Source organism: Bemisia tabaci, chromosome 5 (assembly GCF_918797505.1).
Source record: "Bemisia tabaci chromosome 5, PGI_BMITA_v3".
Lineage (NCBI taxonomy): Eukaryota > Metazoa > Arthropoda > Insecta > Hemiptera > Aleyrodidae > Bemisia > Bemisia tabaci.
The window spans coordinates 10,861,241-10,882,310 of NC_092797.1; the positions used below are offsets into that span (position 1 = coordinate 10,861,241).

The 21,070-nt window shown below is 36.1% G+C and overlaps 1 protein-coding gene across 2 annotated transcripts; it reads left to right on the forward strand.

Moving 5' to 3' along the window:
• Window positions 1–67: 67 nt before the first annotated feature.
• Window positions 68–21,049, forward strand: LOC109034525 (uncharacterized). Of its 2 annotated transcripts, XM_019047729.2 has the most exons (13): window positions 68–446; window positions 1,565–1,810; window positions 2,709–2,853; window positions 3,506–3,604; window positions 4,874–5,041; window positions 8,261–8,386; window positions 9,943–10,055; window positions 10,693–10,855; window positions 11,471–11,755; window positions 13,738–13,889; window positions 14,731–14,893; window positions 17,957–18,181; window positions 18,697–21,049. In XM_019047729.2, exons 1-13 carry the CDS (start codon window positions 406–408, stop codon window positions 18,913–18,915), a joined length of 2,145 nt encoding a protein of 714 aa, XP_018903274.2. In that variant the 5' UTR covers window positions 68–405; the 3' UTR covers window positions 18,916–21,049. The 2 variants fall into 2 exon arrangements, with proteins under 2 accessions (XP_018903274.2, XP_072156373.1); XM_072300272.1 differs by lacking the exon at window positions 8,261–8,386.
• Window positions 21,050–21,070: the final 21 nt, after the last annotated feature.

Genomic DNA, 21,070 nt, shown 5'->3' on the forward strand with positions numbered 1-21,070 from the left:
TGACGCAAATGACGTCATAATCATGTAAACACGAGCGAGCATGTCAGCATCAGCTGATAGCTGTTATCACATTTACATTCCTATGCTCAGTTCATTTATGGTATGGTTCATTTTGCTATAAGTAATTTGATTTACTAAGGATTGATGATAAGTGAATTTGAATTTAAGTGTCGGTTTCCTCAAGAATAGTGGGCATTCATTAATTCATCTCAACAGTTTTCGCGTTTGTAATAAGTGGAAAAATTCATTGAGTAACCCACAGAACGTTACAACTTCCATCTTTCTCTGTCTCTCACTAACTCTTTGAAGTTAGCACATTTATGTAAAAAATGCCGAGTTTTCCTGTTTGCATGTGTCAAATACTGTAGGGATACAGCCCTCTCATCTTTCTACATCCATAAAGCCATGTTCAGTGAAGATGACATCGATTTCACTCCGTCTCCGAAGTAAGATCCTTCAATTCTTTATTTATCATCCTCCTCACAGTGATGCTTATTACTCGTTATTGTAATAATATCTTCGCTTATTCTCTCTGCAAGTTTTATCTGGCGTCCCTAGTGGCGTACGTTCCAAGTATGCTTGCCCTAAGATTTTAGAAGAGAGAGGAAACTCTTAAATATGTTATAAATTTCAGCTAAATATTATTAAATCATTGATAAGTTAGTAAGTTGAGGTATAAACAGGAGGGTAGGAACAGAAATACGTATGGAACCATAAATTGGGGAAAGAGGTATGCCAGATGGAAGTGACAAAGCGTGCTGTGCGGCCAGGACACGGGCTAACGGGCTCTGGAAAATTACTTGTGATGCGCTGAACGGCGAGCCATTGCTCGGCAGAAGTGTCAAGATGAGACAGGAAGGGCGGAACATTCCAAGTCCAAGCGATGCAATTCTCAATTGCAGCCCGCTTCCCTTGGCCCTTCATTGTAGCGCACTGCTCTTGCTTTCAACGCTATCTCGGTTCTCTCTTTCCTTCAAGGTTGAGATTGCTCCCTTTGGAGCAAGTGCCCTACAATGCTATTATGTCGCCTTTTCGACAACGTATGAGAAGTTGCATGAATATGACTGTCTCAATCCTGGTTCAAACACAGGAAACTGGGTTTTTGGCAAACTTACTCTGCGAGTCCAAAAATTATTACTGGTCTAGAATTGGGACAAGAGAGTCATTGTATAAGTGGCAGAATCAGGAGGTAAGATCAAGGCGCTGTCTGCCAATGCTCAAAAATATTCGAAAAAATTTTAGGAAATGAAAATGATATATAAGAGAGCAAGAGACCACACTTCTCCAGATGTTCCATCAGATGTTATCTGTTAAATAGAATAAAAAAGGAGTTGCAGAGGATCTAAATGTTAAAAATTTGTCTGGTAGTCTCCTTGAAAAGAGGGGTTGCCCGGAACCCCTCCTCCCCATGGCAAACACTCCAGCTTGCCCTGTCGCTAAACCCACTGCACCCCACTCAGCATCCCTGATACTTATTTTCCCCTCTATTAACCATGCAGGTATTGATGCTTAATACCTCCTTCAGATTCTAGAATTTATTCTCATTTTTTTTATTATGTTACAGTACCAATTTAGCTTCACTTTTTGATTCTTCTCGATTAAGTCTCAACAATGGGAATCAATCACTTACTTACAAAGCTCCCAAACAACCGAGATCTCTTGGGAAACATGAAACTCCAACGGATTCCGACTCATCTCTGGACTCAAGGAGATCGAAGGTGGAAAGTCTCGATAGTAAATCAGCAGAAAATTCTAAAGCAGCCAAAACTCTCGACCTCCTCATCGTCAAGACTGTTCAGGCATTTAAAATGTGAGTGCTGGCTTTCCTCTCCCAAACAGTTCTCTATTTTGACAATGAAACTCCCAAACCATGTATCTCAGTTTGCGACATTGCAGACTTGGAGTAGAGGTTTTATAACTCGTGGCTTAAGCAGAAGTTGCACCATTAATTTGTTGCAATGCAAAATTTTTCTAGTGGAATTTTGACGTTTTCAAATTTTATGATCTACAATAAAAGATGCATGTTGGAAGTCAATGAAGGGACATCATGTTTTTTCTGTAATTCTGTCCACCAAAGCCATAGTTTTACTTTTAATTTCTGGTGTAAAAATGAAGTCTTTAATTGAAGTATTTCTGCGGTAAACACAGTTTGTCTGATTTTCTCTGGCAAAGATCTCATGCTTGTTGAAGAATTGCAATTCATAGATCTGGGAGGGAAAAGAATGGACAAAAGTTATATCGAAAAATAGAACCACTCAACAATAATAATCCATGTGCTAACCAATAGATTGGTATCCAAGATCTAAATGGGTTATCGATGTCACTCTCGAGTACTGCTGAACAAAATTAAGAGGTCTCTCTAAATTTTGATCTACATACCTGAATTGCAAGCAGGGCATTGAATATATTTGTTTTGATAGGTACCTACCAGTACTTATTACACTGCAGGCGATTAGTGTTGATGAAAAAATAAGGTGCCTCCTAATTTTGATCGGCAACACTCAATAGTTGTGCCTATGACCTACTTTGATGGACTTTTTTTTGATCATAAGAACAGAGCCACTGTGCCAATCATCAATTGATGCGCTTTAGGTTGATATGACATTCCTCCAACTTTTTTTTCCCCCAGTTCTAATCCCCTCACAGAGTTTTTACCAGCCTGTCTTTCCTTTTTTCAATGCCGTCTTTTAAAATTGTCAAATTTACAGGGAAAACGGAAATTACAATAATGTCGGGAGGTTAAGAGCTGCTCTTTGTGGAAGTTTTGTCAACAGATGTTTTGAATTTATCATCTATCGTGACAAAACAACTCATGTGTGTCGAGCCTCTATCAACCAAAATTTTAAATTTATCGTAAGTTTTTTCTCAACTTCTAATGTTGTTTTATCACCTACATTTCTTAAAATGGGACACTGATATATATTTTTATGTGATATGACGCCCTCTTAGTACCTGAAAAAATAATAATGTAAAATTTTGTTGAAGTCTTTCCCTGAGCAAAATTAGAGTCAGAATTCAAACCATATTTTTAAAGTTTTGTATAATATTTAGATCAAATGGTAATGCATAATCGCAGCAAATTAGAAGTAGGTATGAATCAGAATAGACTATATTTCAGTATTTTTGTTTGAGAATTTTTGCTCTTTTTAATTTGATACAAAGAAACCAACCATTTTTAAGCCCTCAAAATCGGGCATGATTTTTATTGAACAATCTTAAAACATTCCCTGAATTCTTTTTGCGCTGATCTTATGAGAGTTTCCCTCGGAAATAATGAAAATTGACCTGAAACATTGATCCCTGGCAATGGAGATGCATCATTTCTTGTTTTACCATCAAGTTGTGATAAATAGGAGCTTTTCTGGATCAATTAATCTTGACCTTAAATTAAATCACAGCAAAGACATGAGTAGTTAATGCACTGAATGCTAAATACTCTTTTAAAATTTTCTGTCCAATTTCTGAAATTAAATGTTTTTTCTTCTTCTTTTTATTTCGTACACAGGTGCAAATAAATAACTATGCTGCCTTCTATAACAAAGCAAATCAACTGTGGTCAGTGCTTTTTGAATCTCCCCAGGATGCTTCAGAGTTCTCCACTCAGGTGATACTTTTTATAGATACTCAATATATATCGAAAGGTGTAAGTCGGCAATCACACAACTCGGTTTGCGACGTCGCAGACTTCCGGTCATACTGTATTTTTTAAACGGAAAACTACTCAACGGCAATTCTTTAATACTGCCGTTTTTTTTCTTCTCTGTGCAAAGAAAATCTGCAAAAACTTCAAGGAATGATGTCAATTTGCTCTCCTTTACAAAAAAAACATAGAGGCGGAGATTTTCAGACACTGCAAACAAGATATGTGATTGCCGACTTACACCGTCGATATTCCTTTTATCAGGGTGCCTAGGTATGGATTCTGAGAGGTCAGTACAAAAGTACGGAAATCACATGAACTCTTTTTAAGTAGGAACAGAAATTCGAGGTACACTTGAGGAAAAAACGATAAAAGTTTGCAATTTTTTATGTAACTTAAGTATGCAATGACTTTGTTGGGAAATCTCAGTTAGATTCTGCATATTTTAGATTATCCTCCAAATTTTCCTCACTCCACTTTCCAAATCATAATTTCTTATATTTTGCGGAACTGTGTCCTTGTCGGTATTCAAAAAGCATTTCAGGTGAGATAAAAGTGACGGAAAGGTAATGAATAAGCAAGGATTTCAGGAATCCCTGAAAAGAGGATTTTTTATTGAAGCATGAAAAAAGAAAAAAAAGGTAATAAAAAAACAAGGATTTTAGATGATCTTGTACAAGTGGACAATCTGTTTGTATACATTATTGTTATATTGTATTCCCCTCTCAGTTCAGGACAACTATTCTTCTTTTACGATTTTTACGCATCTCTCGGTAATGAAGAGTCAAGAGTAATCCTGCCGATTGAGCCCATCTTCCAACCTTTCTTTCCAGAATTGAACTCGGAAAAACATTGTAGCTGCAATTAAATCGTATAGTAAAGGAGCACAAACATTGATTTCAACCAATTACAGGTCAAATTTGTATCTGTCAATTTTCTTCCGATCTGATAGGTCACCTCAAGCCCCAACTTTTTCTTCCACAGCATGCAAAATTAATCCATTCGAATTTCTAAAGTCTGCACCAGTTCTGTAAGTGATATGATAAAATTGGAGTTTAAATCAGTGAATGGTACCTCTTCCTTTTGCACAATTTATGACTTCCTGCTGCCAATCTTTAGTTAGCTCAACTTAAATGGGATAAGCATTGGAAAATATAATTCTATTGTCACTGCTCAGTGGAGCTGGCATATTATATAATTCGATTTTAGCACATTGTGGTTCTCTGATTTCAGATAGCCCTTGTCAAATGGTGTTGTTTAGCTAATGCAGGAAAAGGGAGCGAACTGTTAATTCAAAATTTAATAGTTGGCTCGAGTGATCAACTGAAAGCTGAAGATGGCTCCATCGTAGATATCTACTATGTAGCAAAAACAGTTACACCCTCCTTCAAAATTGACAGGGTGAGTGTGTAACATTTGTAACAGTGTACTTAATATCTCAAAATACTTACAAAGGCAGTTTCAATTTGTCTGTTTTTTTTTTTTTTTTTTTTTTTTTTTTTTTTTTTTTTTTTTTTTTTTTTAAATCAAGTAAAATTCAACAACTAAATGTGAAAAATGTACCTACATCTTATTCGGAACATTGAAAAATTTCTGATTATGTTTTACTATTCATAAAGAATCTAAACGATTCTTTGCAATTTTGCATGCTTTTCCCATGGCAAATGAAGAAAATTAACAGGAAATTTCAATAGAAACTGTAGATCAGTTTTCCTTGAAAAAAATAAAACATGAGGGGATCGGTTTGTTGTAATAGCGGGCCGTTTTAAAAATATTTTCCTTTCAGCTGTGTGTTGTAGAAAATCAATGAAAAGACAGACTCCATTTTCATTAATGCAAACATCCAATGTTATACCAATATTAAACATCATTGCTTTCAGGCGTCTTTGTGACTTTGCAATCAAATTTTCTTATCTCTTTTCAAAAAAGCAAAGCATCAATGATAAGTTTTTACCTTTTTCCTATCTCACTAGGAAAAAATTTCTCCTTGACTTTGTATCCACCCCCTCTCTGATGATTGCTATCTTCTTAAAATTTATTTACTTAAGATCATATCAATGGCCAAAGTGCGTAACCGTTTACTATAACCAAAATATCTCCGTTTGCAACACTCTAGACTTCCTGTTGTACTTTATTTTTTCTTCGGAAAACCAATCAACACAATCTCTTGAAAACCTCCTCGATTTTCTTTCTCTTTCAGCAAAAAATACCAAATAATAAAAATACCATATTATCTTTCCAAACATTGGCTTGTTTCCCTTCAAAAAAGTAAAATAGGAGCGGACATTTTGAAACCCCGCAACGGAGATACATCCTTTCACACTTTATCCGTACATATAGCTCTTTTGGGGTCCTCTAAAAGTTTAATGAGGAAAAGCATAATTCATAATTCATTTTTCAAAAGGAGGAGTAACGTTTTGGGCCTTTTCCGGCCCCACCTGGATTTTGCTCAATGTTTCATATTTTCAAAGTACTAGTCTTAGGTAGACTCTGTGCCAAATATTAGACCGAACGGAGCCCATGCAAGGGCGCAGCAGCGCCTCAAACCCAAAATCCTGGAATCGAAAAACAATTATTTTCGTCGACTTTTTCGACTGTTATCACTCTTCCAGCTCATGATTCTTATGTATTTTTTTGCGTACTTTTCGTTTCTGGCCTTTTTAAAGGCCTCCGATAAATTTTAAGGGGCCTTATGGCCCATTGTTGCCATTTTTGGCCCATTTTTAGGGGTTTTTTTCCATTTAACACATTCAAAACTCAATTTAATCCAAAAACTGTGTACATTTTTGAAAAGTACGTAAAAAAATGAATAAAAAATGTTCAGTAAAATTTTTTCCTATGTTGCCAAATTTCCGAGAAAATTGGTCCCAAAGTGTCAAAAACGGCAAAAAATCGATGAATCGCCGCGTCTAAGGTTCAAGGAAGTGGAGTACATTTTTCATACTGTACCAGATAACAGCTCTTATCCATCCATACAACATACTAAAATATCATAGTTGTACCTGGATTCCCACGATGTGAAAATTGACCGAGATGTCGATTTTAGCGGCCTTTTTATACTTGAAGGCAGCTCTTTTGAATGTTTTTCGACCTTAGTCACCCTCTATGGGTGTGTACTATATGTATTTTTCTACGTACTTTTCATATCTGGCCATAAAAATGGCTTCCTGTGAATTTTAAAAGGCCTAACGGTCCATTGTTGCCAATTTTCACCAATTTTTAGGGGTTTTTTCAAGTTTACGTGTGTGAAACTTAATTTAATCTAGAAACCGTGTACAATTTCGGAAAAAACGTAAAAAAATACATAAAAATGTGATTTGTACCTTTTCCCTACGTTGCCAAATTTTCGAGAAAAATCGTCCTGAAGCGCCAAAAATGCCAAAAATTGGAATAATCATCACGTCGGAGGTTTCAGGAAGTGAATTATGACATTTATGTGGATCGTGGGACACTTTCTCCACGCATTTTCTGTTGTTCGGTATATTTGGCCTGTAGCAAGCATCTTGAGAACCAAGGATTATCTCGAGGTTACAGGAATAAAGAGGTGAACTGGAGTGAAGGATAAAGTAAAAACACCTTGAGGGCCCGTTTTGTCACGTTCATCTGCGCCATTACATGTTCCTTGAGATGCATTGCAATTTTCCATTTTCGATACGTTATTTGTAGTGAAAGAAAACTTGAAATTCACTTCCTGGAACCTTCGACGTGATGATTATTCCAATTTTTGGCATTTTTGGCGCTTCAGGACGATTTTTCTCGAAAATTTGGCAACGTAGGGAAAAGATACAAATCACATTTTTATGTATTTTTTTACGTTTTTTCCGAAATTGTACACGGTTTCTAGATTAAATTAAGTTTCACACACGTAAACTTGAAAAAACCCCTAAAAATTGGTGAAAATTGGCAACAATGGACCGTTAGGCCTTTTAAAATTCACAGGAAGCCATTTTTATGGCCAGATATGAAAAGTACGTAGAAAAATACATATAGTACACACCCATAGAGGGTGACTAAGGTCGAAAAACATTCAAAAGAGCTGCCTTCAAGTATAAAAAGGCCGCTAAAATCGACATCTCGGTCAATTTTCACATCGTGGGAATCCAGGTACAACTATGATATTTTAGTATGTTGTATGGATGGATAAGAGCTGTTATCTGGTACAGTATGAAAAATGTACTCCACTTCCTTGAACCTTAGACGCGGCGATTCATCGATTTTTTGCCGTTTTTGACACTTTGGGACCAATTTTCTCGGAAATTTGGCAACATAGGAAAAAATTTTACTGAACATTTTTTATTCATTTTTTTACGTACTTTTCAAAAATGTACACAGTTTTTGGATTAAATTGAGTTTTGAATGTGTTAAATGGAAAAAAACCCCTAAAAATGGGCCAAAAATGGCAACAATGGGCCATAAGGCCCCTTAAAATTTATCGGAGGCCAAAATATGAAAATATGAAACATTTAGCAAAATCCAGGTGGGGCCGGAAAAGGCCCAAAACGTTACTCCTCCTTTTTGAACTGTCCTCAACACAAAAACAGGTCAAGAAAATTATCTTACAAATTCTCATAATATTATACATCAGTGAATGCTGGAAATTTCTATGAATTTTTTGTCAAGGAAGTTGCAAACAATCACAATGATGGGAAACCTATTAGTGTAACAGTTGGCCCTGGATGGGAGAAAGGACTTCATGGTGTCACTGTCAATTCCAAAAGAGCCATCATCATTCCATATCAATTGCTCGTAAGTCAGTGTTCCAATTTTCTACCACGCATACTTGTGTACGAAGTGTAAAAGATGTTCGATGGAGTCTCTCTTATACATATGTGATTTGAACTCTTGCTCTGTATCAAACTATTAAGTTTCTGAGGTTAATTATCTTTTTGGTCTTCAGAGTATATGCCCCTTCGATCCACAACTGAACAACTCCCTCAATCCTAGCATTTTCCTCAAAAAGTGATGGCATTTTATTTCTTTCTCTTGTGGGATGGGAGAATAACTGATATCATACCACGCGAAATATTTATGATAGCGAGGGGACTGCAATTGAATGAATTATTTTAATGTTAAATTTCACAGAGAAGGTAATAGCTCCTTTCGTTTTTCTGTAATAAATGTCTCAGCTCACAAAGAGTTCTCAAAGTCAAGCCTGTAATGTTGGTGCATCACGAAGGAAGAAGAAGAATTTACAGAATTTTTTATCCAAAAATAGGGTTGGATATATGAGCAGGGCTGCAGGGCTGTCAAGAAAGTAATTTTAACCCTCAAGGGCATGAATTTTGAATTAATTTTGGATCTCTGATTCTGGGGGGCACTAATCTATTTTGTTGCTGCACAAAAAACATAGAGTACCAACGTTGTCGACATTTTAAATTTTTGGAAATCTGTTTGTCCAAAAAAAAAAAAAAAAAAAAAAAAAAAAACACTAATGCAAATTTGCAAAAGGTTGCCGCAGAGGAAAGATTCAATTTTTAAAACCCCCAAAAATGCGATGTCACGAATTCGTAACGATATGCCATTTAGAGGGTCTAGCCTACAGCCATGGCAACTCTACTCATGAATTCAGCCTGAGCACTGAATTCAGGGCATTTGGCTATGTTTCAAAAGAATCACATATTGCATAGGCTCCATAGTCTCAACTTTGAGAGCCTTTTGCCAGCCTGATACTTGGTTTTAGACAAAGCTAGCGGCATTATCATGTTTCTCACCAAATGGACACTCAGAATCTCTTGTTTAGACCTCAAATTGTTTGCTCTTGTCGGCACTCAATTGTAATATTGTTAATCACGTGAAAACTCAACTCAACAACATTTTAAATGAGAAAAAAACGCTAAGAAGTGGTCCAAATACTGTATGCAATAAGGTGGAGGAATGGAACTTCTTGGCTTTGATTTTCCCGCAAAATGGTGTGGACCCAACAACATTGTAAATCAGCAGTGCTTTAAAGGAAGCTTATGAACTTGCTGAGAACTAAGAGTGCTCAAGTAATTCTTTGTCAGTAAACCATTGGTACTGCTTATTTTGAATTACTGACATCCTCTGATGAGGCCGCTCTTGTTGAAAACAGACTCTACTTTATCAGAGCTGCATGAGCTCCGAATGGAAGCATTGTTTTGTACGTCTTTCTGTTAGGTTGCTTGGCATGTGAAACTTGTATAAATGACAACAACGGATCTTCGCAAGTTTCAAAAACTCCCAGTCACATGGCTATCGGTGAGAGTCCCCTTATGGTTACTACTAACTTATAGAACATTCTTATGCATCCTCATGAATATAATTTATCTTTTACTTTTACCCAGGGCTCTTGGAAACCACTTGTTGCTGATGAATGCTCTCTCATGTTACAAATAACTGTTATAAAAATAACAATTGCGCAATCCCCACCAGATACAAGACAAACTATGGATCTTCCGTAAGTTATGAATTGAATAAGACACAGGAAAAAACTTGATAATGTTATTTTTTCCATTTATTAACATTAGCATTGAAACTGTGACTGTGAAGTATAACATATCGTCTACCATAAACATATCATTTTGATTTTATGATGGCTGTGTCCATCAAAAGATGTACAGTAAAACCTTGAATCATCGGATCGCGACTTAACGGATTCTGCGATTTAAAGGATCGATCCTCCGGTCCCTTCAGCGGGACTGACTAGCGGGTTTAGCGGATTTCGCGATTTAACGGGTTCGGCCTCCGGTCCCGTGAAATCCGATAAATCGAGATCTTACTGTAGTTTCTTATATCAGGAGATGCCAGAAAATGGCAGACTTACAGTGAAAATAATGAGAATTTTCATTTCCTCTTTCAGTAAGCTGAATGAATCAGCAAACCATCGAGATAATACTTTTTTTTTTTGTTTCAGTTCTAATATTTGATCAGTTTATAATTTTATTCGTTAATTTTTAAGCTAGTTTTCTTGCTTAATTTATTGTTTCAAGGTAATTTTAACAAACCTTTACGCTATCTGTGAGATTACATTTTCAAAAATCCATGTATTATTTTTCTTTAAAGAAGGCTTGTAAATTTGAATTGTTTGTTTCCAGTAAAATTGGTGGTCCTCAAGACAGTATAGATGATTTTGCGGATGATAAAACAGTTCCTCGAGTTTGTCGGCCCAGTAGCCGGAATTCTAGATTAAGTTACCCATTGCCAGGTTTACATGACAAAGTGCCACATTCCAATGATTCTGACTCAGAATCTGAAGAAGTAAGCATCAAGTTCAGTATTTCCAATGTTGTTCATATGATTGAAAACAGCTCGTAAAAGAACAGTTTGCTAATCTCCGTTTTTCAAATTTTGCGGAAACTGGGGAACTGCACAAATCTTTTAATCACAGGGCTGAATAATGTTTAAGAGCCAATTATTATAGTATGTAGTAGATTGTGGTTACCCATTTGTCTCCAACTCCTCCTGCTGAAATGGAGTTAGTCAATGAAAGAAAGAAGGAAAAAATAGACATTAGCCTATTTTACATTTGTCATTAAAATCGTGAAGTTACTAAGCCATTCAGAACATTCAGAGATAATAAAAAAATGTTATGACACTTGGATATTATTTTATGCTAAGAAGATTTAATCTCTCAAATTTTTGGCTGTTTAGAAACTTTCATGAAGCAGCAGAAAGGAATGAACTGTACTGAATGCAATAGAAATGCACCAAATAGCATTAAGTTTGAAGTGAGAGAAAGAGGTTTGAAGTTTTATACATATGTAAGACTCAATGTTAAGGATAAAGTTTAACTCCTATTTTCCTGCTCAAATTATACGAAGAACCACTTACTATAACCATTCAAAACAATGAACTATATTGCTCCAATTTCAGGATAATCCTGTGATATCAAAGCTAGTTCCTGGAACCAAGCAAAAAAGTAAATTCAATAATAGTCAAATGAAGAAGAGGAAAGATCACTGCCCTGATCCTATGAACTTCAAAGACGAATCATCAAGTCTAACTCAATTCCAGCACATAGATCCTCTCACTAAATCTTCATCTTTCTCCGCTGATTCTCACCTGTCAGTTTATTTGTCAGAAATGCGAATCCAAAATTCAGAAGTTCGCATTGGGCTGGGACGAGTCTCTGATAAAGTCGATCAAGTTTTGAATAAGGTATCAATTTTAAATTTTTTATACCTAACCCCTTTATATTTGATCGTCCTTTGCAAAAATGACTTAAGTGCATGACGGCAAATTTTTTAGGTAAGCAATTTTTGCGAAATCAAATCAATAAACTAGAATTGGAGTTTTTGAAGGTCAAAATTAATACTCTGGTATCTCCAAAGACTAGTCGAGGTAAGCTGTTGAGTTGCATCTTCCCAAGTAGCATTTTTCAACGAAAAAATCGCGATATTTTGAAATTAGGTTGCAATTTTTTTTACGATTTTTTGGCGATGAAATAGCTAGAATCATCAACATCTGAGCAATATTCCTCAATTTAATTGTAATTTCTCGTCTATAAAATTGCGTTTTATAAAATCAAAATTTTATCTCAATTTATCAAGATTTATTGTTCTATAATATTTTAATAAATCGCTGTCAATAAAATTGTGAATTTTTTGCAAATTTAAGTACGTATTGAAATCGCAATTTATCGTAATTTTTTTTTCTATAATATTTCAATTTAATCAAGGTTGACATAAACGCCATACATTCTTTGATCAAATCGCAACATATCGCGGTCACTGCTACTTAGGTTATAGTTTAGCAGTTTTAAGCCTTGAAAATGGTATATCAAACTCAAAACCAGGAATGCAAGTAATTCTTGACTGAATGATCAAATTGTGGCCGTGTCCTGAAAATCATGGACACTGGCAGGGATTTTTTTTTTAAAAAAATGACAATTTTCGTCACCTGGAAACATGAAATGTATGAAAATGTCCAAATGTTAATTGCGAATAAAATAAAACAATTCAGAAAATCTTTAATCAGCACATTGTGTTGACTTTTTTGCAAAAACCCAGTATTGTAGAAAATTGTGGAGGGTTAGAACTATTTGCACTCCTACCCTGGACAACAGTCTCTCACATTTAGAACCAGTCCGGCATAACTGTAGATCAGAAGATTCCGCTAGATTTCTTGGTTTTTGTGAACTGAGGTGTCTTGTAATGTAGAATCCCATCATTTATTTAATAATTTTCATTAATTTGTTACTCGTCCACATCTTCTGGGGGATCAGAATTCGGAATCAGCAGAGATACAGTATGAGTGAGCTCATTTTGATACACTCAAGGTGATTATAGACACATCCCTAAAAAAACAAAAAAAAAACAGTCTCTCACAAAGACATAAAGACAGAGCGCTAGAAGAAAAAAATTATGCAAATTCATGCAAACTCTCTGATTGGCTGGAGGATTGGCTGCGAAATCAGGACAAGTTTGAAATTCAAGAATAGGGCTGGAACTGAATAAAGTTGCGTAAACAAAATATTCTAGGTTGATTTTTGATCAAATTCACTTACCCACATATATTTTTTAACTTTAGGTTATTTTTAGTCCGTCATCGACCGATTAATCTCATTTGGGAGTAACGGCCATCTAGGACTGTAACAGCCTGTTTGAACGGGCAGGACCACCATGTGCAAAAGAAAAACTAACTCTATCTGAAATCCTTGCTTGTTACTGAGCCACACCGTCCCAACTTTATTTTTTTGTTCGTTTTAGTGACTTAAAACGAGTTTAGAGCAAGAAATGTGCAAGCATCAAGGGCACAAGTTCAAATCAAATTTCCGTTTACTGCCATGGATTATTTACACTCTCACACAAACGCAGAGCGCCAGATCTGCATCACTTCTCCCCCATGATATTAGATACAAGTGCTCCGTCTTTATGTCTTTGGCCTCTCAGAAGTGTTATTTTTAAACCATGACCTTCAAACTGTAATTACTCCAGCTTTGTTTGACATTTCTGGGTATTTTGTTTGTGCCTAAACATTGTTTTCTTAGTGATTGTGGGTTGATCTTTATCTCAAAGCTACGATTTCGGAGTGACCATGCTTGTTTTGAGTAGGTACAGCAGTATAGTTTTTACCTGCACACTCCTTTTTTAATAATCGGTAATTGCAAAATCTGATACATGTTGTTTCTTATTCTCTAGTTGGAACCGAAGTCTATCGTTGATCTCAATAGTCTCAATGAAAAAATCGGAAAATTGACTGAAATAAATGTTGAGGTCAAAGACAGAGTTTTTTCAGATTTTTCTACAATTGCAGACCAATACAAAGAAATAATATCTCTTCTGAAAAATAAGTAAGTTTTCATTTTTAAATCTTCTTTTAGCGATTAATTAGGGCATCATATATCAATGGTAAAACCGCAGGAACGTGTATCTCGGTTGACTGCATTGTAGACTTCTCAATATACTTTATTTTCTACTTGGAAAACTACTAAACTTCGTTGCTTGAAAACTTAGCTAATTTTATTTCTCTGTGTGCAAAATACTCTGTTTAAATTTCAAGCCATGATGCTGGTTTATTCAAAGAATAAAGTAGGAGTGGAAATTTTAAAACACTGCAACCGATAAACTCATTTTTTTGCAGTATCATCGCCTCTATGGTCAGGGCGATTTCCGTAAAAGTCAGTTTTGAGCAGTCCTTAATTAAAGGTTCAAACAGTGTTCCTATAAGATTGTTTTGTATGTAATGCTTCTTTTCCAATTTAAAAATTGCTCTCGGCTGTGCAAATAAGTAAATACCTAAATCATATGGTAACTTAAAAGTGAAGTCAAAGAACATAGCTATTTTTCTGAATGCTGAACGATTAAATTATTTTCATCCTCTTTTTTTATGTTTAATATACGTATTTCGCTCTGTAATCTTTTTACTGTAGCATGATTTCTAATCTCTACAATTTTAGAGATGGACTTGTGCAAGTATTTTTAAATTGGCCTTGATATGGATCCAAAACCTCAAACTTCTTGTAAAAAATGTTACAATTTTGAGCACAAAGCGTGTACAAAAGTTATGATCCTGAAGTGCTGAGTTTTTGAGAAATTGATGTAATCAAAATTAGGAAATTTGAAAATTCAAAACATGTATTTATAATTTTTCCAAATTTGAAGCCTTCACTTTCTGCCTCTTGCTTTTTACAGAGTAGATGAGCCAACAGTTGGAGATCGAAGTCGCAGCTCCTGTTCAGGCGAAGGAGTTGATAGAAAGAATCAATTTGAATCACGTATAGCAGACTTAGAAACAGAAAACTCGGAGTTAAAAGTCATGCTTGCACAGTCTGTAAGAGAAAACAATGACTTAAAAGTAGGTTTGAGTTTTAGAACGACTCCGGTCACATGTGTTGTTTTCCTTCGGCAAACATTTTTGTGAGGATTTTTTTTTCTTTCTTTTCTATGGAGAAGTAGCAATCTGGAGTGGAGATTTGCAGGTCCTGTCCCTGTCCTGACAAGAACAGCTCATTTTCTATCCATTGAAATGGAATTGAGCTCATCTGATCAAGAATTTGCTCGTGCAATTTTGACAGTTTCAGTAGAAAAAAATTGGACCCTCTATCGATTTTAAAAATTTTTTTTTTTCACTGATATTTGAAGAGATAATACGAGGTCTGTAAGATAAGAAACCGGATTTTGATGATAACTAGCGCATTGTCCGTCCGAATTAGGTTTCCTTGGACTTTCCTGATAGCTGATGACATACGAAAGAACGCTAGATTCACAGATTTTGTTTATTTTGATCAGTGTTCTTTCTATGTAACCTTAAATACGAGTAAGTCAGGTGCGTTCTGCGATTTTCATCATGCAATCATTGATAGAGCAAAAATGTATCATTAAATTTTGTTTTGAACTCGGTATACCTTGTATCAAAACTTTTGGTTTGCTAAGTAAAGTTTACCAAGATCATTGTATGAGTTGTTTTCAGTGTTTTGAGTGGTTTAAACGGTTCAAAACTGGTCAGGAGTCTGTCGAAGATGAGGAGCATGGGAATCGACCATCAACGGCACCTGACTTTTGCCACAAAGAAGAAGTGGGGACAAAAGCGCTCGAAAATGGTCGTTTAGAGCTTGCTGAACAGTGTGATATCTCTGAAGACTCTGTACATACAATTTTGATAGAATATTTACACATGCATCGAGTTTCAGCTAAACTTGTCCCGCAACTGTTGTCCGTTGAACAAAAATCCAGCCGAGCGTAAATTTTCCTTGAGCTTCTTGAACGTTCTTACAATGATCCTACATTTTTGGACATGATAATTTCCGGTGACAAAACTTGGGTGTATGGCTACGATATGGAGACAAAACTCCAACCATCCGTGTGGGTTGAAAAAGGTAACGCAAGACGGAAAAAATAGCGACAGGTTTGGTCAACCGTGAAAATCGCAGAACATCCATGGGGTTGCCTTACTTCAAACCACGTGCATACCAACAAAGCTAATTGAGATTTTTCAACTTCGTAAATGTAGCGTTCTTAAGTGTATTTTCAGCTATCAAGAAAGTCCAAGGAAACTTAATTAGGACGCATGATGGGCTGGTTATCACCAAAATCCGGTTTCTTATCTAAGAGACCTTGTACGAGGGGCGTTCAATAAGTAAGTATCCCCCCTCTCTAAAATCAATAAGAATGGACCAATTTTGAAAAACTTGGGCTCAAAATCTTCCTTAGGATATTTTGAGTTCAACAAAACAAACCGCAACAAAATCGGACCATGTGCGGCCGAACGCGAGCCGTTTAAACGCGCCGAGGTGCACGCCGCTCCCGCCAAATCCGCGGAGATTTGAAGTCCGCGACAAGAGGAGAGCTTCTCTGCCAACGCTTCAGTCGTTCATCACTGACGAAAATCAAAGAAGTTTTTGTAGAATAAGGGGCTTACCTCACCTCTCCACATAACCAGCTCGATCCAAGCATCTGATACTGATTGTGAGACTACGAGAATAGCTTTTGGATACCACGCGTGTTGAGGTCTTTCAACTGGCTGGGGATGAAAGCGTTGACGGCTTGTTTGACCTCTTTCACTGATTCAAAATGAACTCCCTCGAGTTCAGATTTCAGAAAGGAGAATAAATGGTGATCTGGTTTGCCATTTATCACCATATCTAAAATCTGAACTCGGGGGAGTTCATTTTGAATCAGTGGAAGAGGTCAAACAAGCCGTCAACACTTTCATCCCCAGCCAGTTGAAAGACTTCAACACGCGTGGTATCCAAAAGCTGTTCTCGTAGTCTCACAATCAGTATCAGAACTGCTTGGATCGAGCTGGTTATGTGGAGAGGTGAGGTAAGCCCCTTATTCTATAAAAACTTCTTTGATTTTCGTCAGTGATGAACGACTGAAGCGTTGGCAGAGAAGCTCTCCTCTTGTCGCGGACTTCAAATCTCCGCGGATTTGGCGGAAGCGGCGTGCACCTCGGCGCGTTTAAACGGCTCGCGTTCGGCCGCACATGGTCCGATTTTGTTGCGGTTTGTTTTGTTGAACTCAAAATATCCTAAGGAAGATTTTGAGCCCAAGTTTTTCAAAATTGGTCCATTCCTATTGATTTTAGAGAGGGGGGATACTTACTTATTGAACGCCCCTCGTAGTTCACCTTCATTGTTTTTTAATGCTTCAGGGGTTTTTTCATTATTTCAAATTATTTTCCGTCAAATCTAATTTATTTCTCGATTCCCTCATCCCATTTAACCAACATTGTCCTCCTGGATCCTACATGAGAAATGATAGCAAAAAAGTATGGTACGACCAAGAGCCTGTATGACCATTTCTTTCAGTTTCTGTGCATGTCATCCTGTGCCAAACAGTGAATGCAGTAAATTGTTGTTTTCTTTCTCCTTGCTTGTCCATCTTTTGAGAGCTCATTTTAAAGTAAAAAAACCTTTTTTGAAAACGATAGGAAGGTCCATTTTCTTTTGGTTTTAAACTGTCACAAAATCGAGAATTAAAAATGACAAAAATGCGTTAAACTTGATTTGAAGTATTATAAAATACACTGTTCTTCCATCGCAACCACAATCAACTCGCAACCTGCAGTTGCTATCATCGAGTTATCATGGCAGTTTTGGTGCTTTTGGATACCTTTCTTGCACACAAAATTTAAGAGAAATGAAATGGTGCGTTCTGCCTAGTATCACCAAAAATTTCATCTTGTTCCTTTTGAAAATATAATTTGCTGCCCCTCAACATTTTGAGGGACCTTCAGCGTACTGCCACCATCACACAATCGTCATGCTTGCTTCTACAACATGAGTTATTTTACAGTGCCTATTTTCCAAAAAGAATTTATCGGAAACGGGAAAAAATGACCTATTTTGATAATTTTTTATGACCTATATCGATTTTAACTTTTACATCTCGTGTCTTATTTCTTTGTCTCTAATAGATGCATGTAACAACACTCGAACAATTGAATTCTCAGTTCCAAGATGATTTGGAAAAAGCTTCGCTCAAAGGAACTGAAAACCATGAAGAAACTAGCAAAGCGGAGATCAAAGAGGGCATCAAGCAAAAGATGAACACTATCTACCATGCACTCAAGGCCGAGTTCCGACCAGATCGGCACTATCTTGGACAAGAAATTCACTCTCAGCTGTACAATATAATCAAGGTGAAACTTCAAAGTTCTATTATCATATGCTCAGCCGATTCAGTGCAGTTTTCCAATTTCGATTATAAAGTACTCTCTCCACTTATCGACTATTGTAATTATATTGGGAATTTCAGGATGATAAAAACCTTGGCAAAAATTTTGAGAAAAGCGAGGGCTTTGGCTTTGATAAAAAAACGTCAATTCACAATTAGTGGCCTGGGTTCCAAAATGCCTTCTCTCTTTTGGCCTGAACAATTGGTACTCTTATTTCAAATTGTGTGATTTTTCACTCCGAGTATGGTCTTGTTCTGTTTCGCGAGTTTTTTAATTTGTGACCTGCTCTCATGTATTGAAAAAGAGAGATCAAGACGAAGATTATCTGGTGTCTTTTTTGATTATGCTCATCTAGAACGTCAGCTTGAGTCAGTACTGATGAAGAATAAATTTTCTATCCATCCTCATCAAAGAGGAAAGTTTTTACCAAGGACTTATTAAATTTACTCATTATGTTTTTTGTATGACTATTTTCACAGCGAGTAACATTAGAATACTTACAAGAATTGAAAGGAGACAATGTTCGTTCGCTTCGTGACAATACAATCGATGAAATGGAAAAAAAATACAAGTCGTCTGAAAGCAAACCTGATTCACCAGTCCCTCAAGCTAATCCTGTCACATTGAATGATGGAGAAACGATAACAAATGATCATAGGACAAAAAGTGATGCAGATAATTCGCTCTCTGAAGGATGACAGCTCTTCTTATCTTCAAAGTTTTATTGTTTATCGTTTTTGTTTTGATACTAGGCACTACCTTTACTTTAAACAGAATAAGACTTAAAAGGACGCTTAAAAATTGTTCTCTATAACATCAGAGGTCAGATGGATTCCTCGACAACTCACGTCCGCAAGTCTTACCGAAGTAAAATTTCAAAATGTCTTCGCTATCACTCAGCATCATTCAAATTTTGTTGCTCTCTTTTGGTTTGAAATTCACAGGCACTCAACAGTTAGCCATTCATGCTTTCTAAAGTAGTTGACATAATTCATCAATGTGTTTGTTTGGTATATGTCTCAGTAGACTATTTACATATGTGATTTATGTCAACGGTGAAACTCCAAAAACACGTATCTTGTTTGCAGTGTTTTATAATCTCCGCTTTTTTTTTTTTTTTTTTTTATAGGCAGACAAATCGACATCATTCTTTGAAGTTTTCACAGAATATTCTTCTGTATAGAAGAAAAATCACAGTACTTTTTGAGAATCGCCTCCGAGTAATTTTCTATTTAAAAGATTAAGTATAACAACGACGAAAGTCTGCAACGTTTCAAACCAACTCATGTTGTTTGGGAGTTTCACCATCAATGTGCAATTCATGAGAATGTCAGTACATTGTCAATGTACAGCCAAAATGGACGTATTTCTATCTAACGGAACTAAGCGCCATAGGGGGAAGAGAGTAGAGGGGGGCTTAGATTGGCGGCGGAACCAGGGGTCAGGCTCATTCCGTCCTATACTCACAATGCTTCTCCATGGCGCTTAGTTCCGTTTGACAGAACGCGCTATCTGGCATTCTAAATTCCTCAAAAGGAACTCAAATTGGCGTTTAGTTCCGTTTGACAGAAATACGTCCAAATGAGAGTCATCTATTACACCTTAAATCCTCTGACTGGTCAGTTCTGCACATGTGTTCGTATTTTGAAGTTGTGGAGGCCTTTACCTATCTTCATTGCAATTTAAAATAAACCGGAAGAATTCTGCTGAAAAGATCATCACTCATTATTGGTATGGTCCAAGTGTTCAGGCAAACAGTTTGTCAAGAAAGTTCAGAAGTTCTTTAAATCCACAAAAATGGCATCATGTTCTCTCAAAACGAAGTAAAAGAAGTAGGGCAACAGATTTGTTCAATTCTGTGCTTAGAAAAAGGGAACAGCAAAATCCACATCCTTATGAATTTTAATCAGAATATTAATGAAACGTATTGAAGTGTAAATTTTTTTCCGGTTCCAAGTTGTGCTTTGTTTATGTTACCCAGTTAACATAGTTTGTTTCATAACGGTTCATGGAAGATGATCTTCATGTCATGGGCAGATGGAACATCGATCTCGCTTTTTTTTTAATTCCAAAAGAATAATGCCATTAGTTTGATCTCTGATCTGTAGTTAAGTTTTCGGTGGGAAATAAACAGTATTTTCCATGTGCCAACTGATAGAGCGTAAATTAGTTGCCTTTTTTTTCTTCTGGTTTTCACTTGGGAAACAATTAGTATGGCAACAAACTTAATAATTAACTCCCAAGTGACTCTTCAGTAAATAGCTAGTATTAATTTATTGTATTCTGTAAGCTAATTTCACACAAGTCCCATTAGTTGGAGGTCAAGTTCACTTGTTAATATTCTTCTGAGATAAGCGAGAAAGTGTCACTGAAGTTGATTTCCGAAGTTGCTGTGGCATTACTCGCTTTCAACATCAAAATTTTAGAGATGGCATGTCATGCTGTGTCTTTACTCATATAATTTCTCCACTGGCTCAGTATTATTTTTTCTAATTAATTTAACAGCAAAAGACGTAGCTGCATTTTTATTTTTCTCCATAGGTATACAGTTTTAAAAGAGTTCTTACTTCTTTTCATGAACCATTGTAAGTATGAATAGGAGAAAAATTTCCCAAAAAAGCCTTGTTTTCATAACTCTTTGTTGAAACTCTTGTAAATATCCTAATCCTGCATTCCAAAATATTTTTGTTACGTATTGCTGTAAAATTCAGCAAGAAAAATATATGAATCTGTTGATATTATAGGTATAACTTTAAAATTAGGCAAGAAAAATATATTATCTGTTGCTATTATTTTTTACCTGTTGAGAATAAAACAAAATTTAAATTGCAACTTTGTCTTTCCAGAACTCCT